This window comes from Mugil cephalus, chromosome 11, assembly GCF_022458985.1.
Source record: "Mugil cephalus isolate CIBA_MC_2020 chromosome 11, CIBA_Mcephalus_1.1, whole genome shotgun sequence".
NCBI classification, from domain to species: Eukaryota; Metazoa; Chordata; class Actinopteri; order Mugiliformes; family Mugilidae; genus Mugil; species Mugil cephalus.
Genome location: NC_061780.1, coordinates 13,699,223 through 13,705,222, shown reverse-complemented (window position 1 = coordinate 13,705,222; position 6,000 = coordinate 13,699,223). Strand labels below are relative to the sequence as shown.

Sequence of the window (6,000 nt, the reverse complement as noted above, 5' to 3'; positions counted from 1 at the left end):
TTTAAAAATAATAATAAAAAACGCTCCTGAAAATCAGTGTCATACGCTATACACTATATCTATATAGATATAGTGTATTTCTTATAACAGATAGATAGATGATAGTGTGTGTGTAAAATATAAATAAATAAGCAAACATGTACAAGATTTGCATATGCTCAAATCCACAAAAAATATTCCTATTTCTTGTGGATTTGAGCATATGGATATGTTGGATATGGATATTTGATATGGATATTTGAGCATATGGAGCATATGCACATGCTCAGAAAATATTTGAGCATATTAAATGCATGCATGGCACCTAACTGTGACAGCCATAAGTTGCTATACCAGCACTAAATATGGTGATGAAAGCAGTTTTCTTACAACTGTGTCCGGTGTCTCATGAATTCATCACTCAACACACCAGTGTGCTCACATGCTGCATGTGTGTAAGGGTAGCTTTTCCATCACTACTGTTCATTAATTCATGGTAAGAGAAATAGGGGGAGGGGTGTGGCATTGACTAAAAATCTGTTGTTACTGAAAAAAAAAAAAAAAACAGGTTGGGACCCTCGCTGCTGAAGGGCCCCCCCCCCCTCTCCCTTTCTCTCCTGCTGTCAGAGCCCTGCCAGCTGCAGCCATGTTGGAAAAGATCCTCCAGCAGCAGCAGCAGCAGCAGCAGCATCGGTGCTAACAGCTAGCTTCAGTGGACACCGACTACCGGGCACGGCGCTGTTGTGTGGACAAAACGCACAGGGGAGACGGACCCAGAGCGCAGCGAGACACAGCTGCCGAGCCGGCTCTGCTATCACTGGACTGGGTTTACATTTAAAATTCACTCCTACCGGCTGGCTGGTCAAGGTGGCCGGCTACGGAGAGTAGGCGCGGCCGGGCTCCAGGGGCTGAAGCGGGTGAGTGTTGATCCCTGTTGGGGAGCGGACTGAGTGGGAATAGCCCTCCGTTAGCCGAGTTAGCTTAGCATTAAAGGGGGGGTGAACACACACGTACACACACACACATACACACACATGCACAGACACATAGACAATAGGGTTAACGCCGGTGATATGCGCGTGGGTGCGTTTTGAGGAGGTGGTATCGGGTTGTTTAGAGTATCTTGGTATATAAAAGCCTGGTCATTTCTGACACCGTGAAGTCATTTGTATTCCTCACAGAGAGACAGTGGTGCAGTGGCCGAATCCACCCCTCTCCGCTCCCCCGGTGGGTGCAAAGGTCCAAATCAAGGAGGCTTTCTGTCATGCGGAGCGGCGGCGTTGTGGCACAAAACATCTGTGTTTTGTTTTAGCTGCTCAGACCCGAGGAACGACTCATTGTTGTTGCGGGGGTTTGAGACAAAAAAAGAAAAAAAAAAAGGGGGCAGTTCCTATTTGACCCGAGCGTCTCAAGTGTTTCTGGATGCTCACTCGCAGCCTTGTCAACCAAACAATGCTGCACACTTATCGCTGATATGATGATTATTATTATTTTTCGTTAATATGTGAACAAGGCCTCGTTTCAGCGTAGCAAATCATTCATTTAGTATGCACGACGGGGGATCAACTTGAATTTAAAGATGTCAGAATTAAAGATCATGCACTTATCCGTGGCCAGCTGCACTGTGATTATGGTTTGTCAGCATTTCTGAGAGGCTTTGGAGTATAGAGAAACTGCCCTGTCACGTCTCCCAACAGATTTAAAAAATTTTTTTTTTTAGTAGTTTTTACCAGCTTGTTTCCTTTCCTTAATGCCACTGTTACTCCCGATCACATCCATGTGCATGTTTTCCCTGCAGCCAGATTGGATGGTCTGTATGCCCGAGTGCATTTGCACATTTTTGATCACGATCACGGACAAAAAAATAAACAAATATTCAACTAACTGGCTCTTGTAAGCCAGTTCATTAGGTTCACTGGTGAGACTGACAGTCGTGCATAAAATCTTACCTACACGAAGGTTGTGGTATTCAGCAGTTGTTCATAATAGAATAGAATATAAAACCTTTATTTGTCACACGGTGAGGAAATTGCATAATTAGCAAGAGGCTTTTGTTTGTCTTATATTGTGCTGACACGTTATTCTGTTATTTTGACAACACTATTTTAGTCAGTGGGCTTGTGTTTAATTTAATTTTCATAGCGCCACAAACAACATCCTGCAAATGCTCATACACTTGAATTCTACATAGATATATATAGTGTTTTATAATAAGGAGGCCCGCCCACCCAATGAACTCTAAATAAGAATTAGTTTTGCTACACAAGAAAATTCCGGTCTGGTCCTTAAATAAAAGGGATATGACTTAATTTTGTGGTAAGCGAGTTATCAAGAGACACTTTCATTAAATCACTTCCTTTCCAGCACCTGAACACAAGCAGCCTTTAGCGTAGATGTTATAGAAACAGTAGTTAATGTTTGCTAGGTTTGCACGTCCAGTCAACACAGCGGTTCATGGCTACTGGTGCTGTGCACACGTCGGTCGGCCCTATAAAAACTGTGAAACATTTCTGCTCGTTCTGTGTGAAAATGCTTCATTTAAATGTTAAATTGTTGTATTCTAAGCCACCGAGAAATCATTCACAGCAGTCTTTTTACACAATATTTCTAAAAGAATTTGCCGCAGCTTTGTTTTCCTGTGTTCTTCTTGGCTGCTTCCACGAATATAAAGAGGCTGGGATGATGAAAGCTACACTGAGGATGTTGGATTGATCTTTAGCCCTGTCATTTCTTTTCTTTTTTTTTTGTTTTTTTAGTTGAAGGGGAGATAAAGATGAGGGGACCAAGGTACTGCAGTGAGGAGGGAAGTAGTGGGAAGACTTAAGGAATCGAGAGCTTAGGTGAAGGAAGCAAGTGTTTTGAAATGAAACTCAGCCCCCAGGTGTGTCAGTCCGAAACAATCAGGGGGCGGGTGTTTTCCGCTTCCTATAAGTGACAGCATTCAGTACAACAACTAGGAAGTGGAGAGACACGAGAGGAGCATATACTGGCATTTTTTTGACTGAGCAGAGGTCCGTTCCTCTGCGTACCGACTGCCAACATGCAGTTCTGGGATTTCCTGGGCTGCACCAATGGAGGTATGTACGTGTGCAGCCACACTGATGGCTGTGATTGGACTGGTGTTTGGGAGCTCTGAGCGAGGCAGGTAGAGAGGGTCTGGCAGGCTCGGGGCTGGAAAGGAATTTGCGCTACTCACCGCCGTGCAAGCAGTTGCATGTGTAAACCTCACAGACGGGTAGAGAAATGGAGCACAAATAAAGACACATACGATGTCAGCTGGCTCCGTTTTTCTTTGATAAACCTGGTCGGCTACTTCTGAGATCAGATTTGATGAATTAAATGACACGAATGTGTTTGTTTGTAGCACATGCCCTCAGTTTATTTATTTTTTTTCCCATCTCTTCGTCACTGTGCTTGCTTCCATGAAACATAATGTGACTGTGTGCTGCTTTTACGAATTGTACTTTTTCTTTTCTGTTGTACAGGTTTAAATACTAACCTACCTCAATATGAATTACAAGTGTGAAGCGCTTGATGTTGTCATTAGTCATGGCTCAGACGCATACGACAATAAGTAGTAAGTAGCTGCATGCATTCATGCAGGCAACCAGGGTCTGAATGTTTAACTGTTTTGCGTTGCTCTTATCTGATCTTTTGGTTGTTTACTGCACTGAGGAACCAAACTGAATCTTGTGTGGACAGCCATGTCTGTTAAACACCTGCGCAACAAGTAGTTAAATCAACGTATTTCTGTACGAATGAGCAGCTGAACAAGAGCTATTAAAAGTCTGTTTTCTTGCTGACTTCTTCCTGCCGGCTATACATAGACACCCACCAGCCACACCATTATGACCACCGAAAGGAGACGTGAATATTATTGAGCGTCTTGTGACGATCCGGTGTTCTCTGAATTTTCTTTATTGGTGTGGACGTTACTTAGACATGTACCACCTACCTAGACTAGACCAGGCACCCCACCCTCCCCCCGTAGCAATGACGCTCCATGATGCCAGCAGACATCCCCAGAAGGATGCAGCCTGACGCAGACACACACATGAAAACTGTTCAGGAGCAACTCAAAAAACATGAAAAACAAGGTGTTGACCTGGCCTCCAAATTCCCTAGATCCTAAACTGATCAAGTATCTGTGGGATGCACTGGAACAAGCCTGATCCACAGAGGCCCCTCCCTTCAACCCATAGGACCCAAAGGCCCCCACTAACAACATCGTGTTACCAGACACCACAGGACACCTTCAGAAGACCCATGTCTGATGATTCACTACTGCTTTAGAGGCACAAGGGAGACCTACACAATATTAGGAAGGTGGTCATAATGTTATGCCTGATTAATGTATGCCGACACATGTGAGTTGGCAGTTTTGTTATGTCTTTGCTGCTGAATACAGATGATCCTCAGGCTTTCCGTGGCATTGTACGTCTGCAACAGCAGTATATTAAACACACACACACACACCCTTTTAGTCATCTATGAAGGATACAGCGTCTTAGTTAAGCTGTGTCTTCTCATGTCTTGCCTTAAATGTGGTTGCTTTATTGCGCTGTATTGAATTCCAGCACAGTTATACCTCCCAACACCCATCCTGTGCCCCAGGCCATGTCTTCTGCTACCGCACTGATAAGTATAGCTCAGATACCTCATCGCTTGTGTCATCGTCTTCACTGCTCACTATCACAAATGGATAGAAAACATCCGTGAAACCTTCCCAAAACAAGTTGTCGAATTACGTATAGTATGCACAAAATAACATCATGAGCAGATTTACTGCTGTTCACTGTCTGGCCCAAGAACCCAGAGAGCACAGACACAGTTGGTTTGTTGGAGTGGTGTCATGTCATATTTTGGGACAATACAGCAGCAGGCTGTCAGGAAAGACCAGTGAAAGTAGGAGTTGCGCGTCACCATCAGGCCGCCCTTATTTGCATCCGCAGCTTGTTGTTTTGCTTAAGTTATTCCATGTGGCCATCCGTTCATGTCAAGCGCTGTGATTGTAAAAACGAGGTTTATGGGTTTATAGTCTGTATCTCCTGAGTCTGTTTATGTGGCGTATTTGACACTTGCCTGTATCCGACAACACCTTTAGGCTGAAAAAAAAAAAAATCAATGTTTCCGTAATTGGAACACCTGTTTGGCTAATCCATATAGAGCACAACATCTGTTTGAGAGTGGAAAAATCAGATCAGGCTGTTGAGTTGACATTCATCATGTTGAATGACAGTAATGTGAATTCACACTGAGGATTTTAGAAAATATTATGGCAGAAATATGCAGTAGAAGCTGAGGAACATTATTACTGTCATAATGTCTAAGACAGCCGGTCGTTTACTTTAGTTTCTTCTGGAGAAATGCGTCTAAAAGTGGCTATAAAGCAGCTGGTTGAGTAGTGGACTCCTGAAACACATATTTATAGTATGTATATATACAAACAGCACGTTTCTACTTCTATTAGAGGTGTAAGCGTGTTGATGCAAAATGCCGTGCACCTCGAGGGTAACTATTATTCCACTGTCTCTTTTTCCCCGTTAAGGCTGAACGGTACTTTAAGTATACCGAGCCAGAGGAATTCATATAGAAACATACAGAAAAATATAAAAAAAACTCTTTTTTTTTTCTCCGTTTCTGACAGTGTTCAGAGACATGAAGCTTCTGTGGCACTCCAGGGAGACGCTGGTTTGGAGTCATGAATTTATGAATGCCTGAACTTTAACTTGGGTGGAGGTAGATCCATAAAACAACCTGTAAAAAAAAAAAAAAAAAACGGCCTGGCTGTGTAAAAGATGCAACAGCAAATCTATGAATTCAGAGAGGAATTGTGAAAGTAGGAGTGAATGAAATGGAGGTTCTGCTTCACTCCTGCCATGTGAAACCACTCAGCGAAGAGAAGGTCAGAACGTTTACTCTTCAAATGAATTTGACTTGCAAATGAATTGGTCGCATAAAAGCTTCGCGAAGCAGTGAGGCAAACCTGAAACATCAACATGTATTTGAGCCAACGCGTCG

The 6,000-nt window shown here is 43.3% G+C and overlaps 1 protein-coding gene across 3 annotated transcripts in view; it reads left to right on the top strand.

Annotated features, from left to right (window-relative positions):
- Positions 1-620: 620 nt before the first annotated feature.
- The window catches only part of LOC125016724 (focal adhesion kinase 1-like), a 56,870-nt gene continuing 51,490 nt past the window's right edge, over positions 621-6,000 (top strand). For 2 of the 3 annotated variants that reach the window (XM_047599388.1, XM_047599387.1), the window contains exon 1: positions 621-896. Coding sequence is in view for 1 of the 3 variants with exons in the window: in XM_047599382.1 (XP_047455338.1) it covers positions 3,020-3,056 (37 nt within the window). In the remaining 2 variants the exon portion in view is untranslated. Of the gene's footprint in view, positions 897-2,638; positions 3,057-6,000 lie in introns of those variants that run through there. The other variant, XM_047599382.1, reaches the window with a different exon arrangement.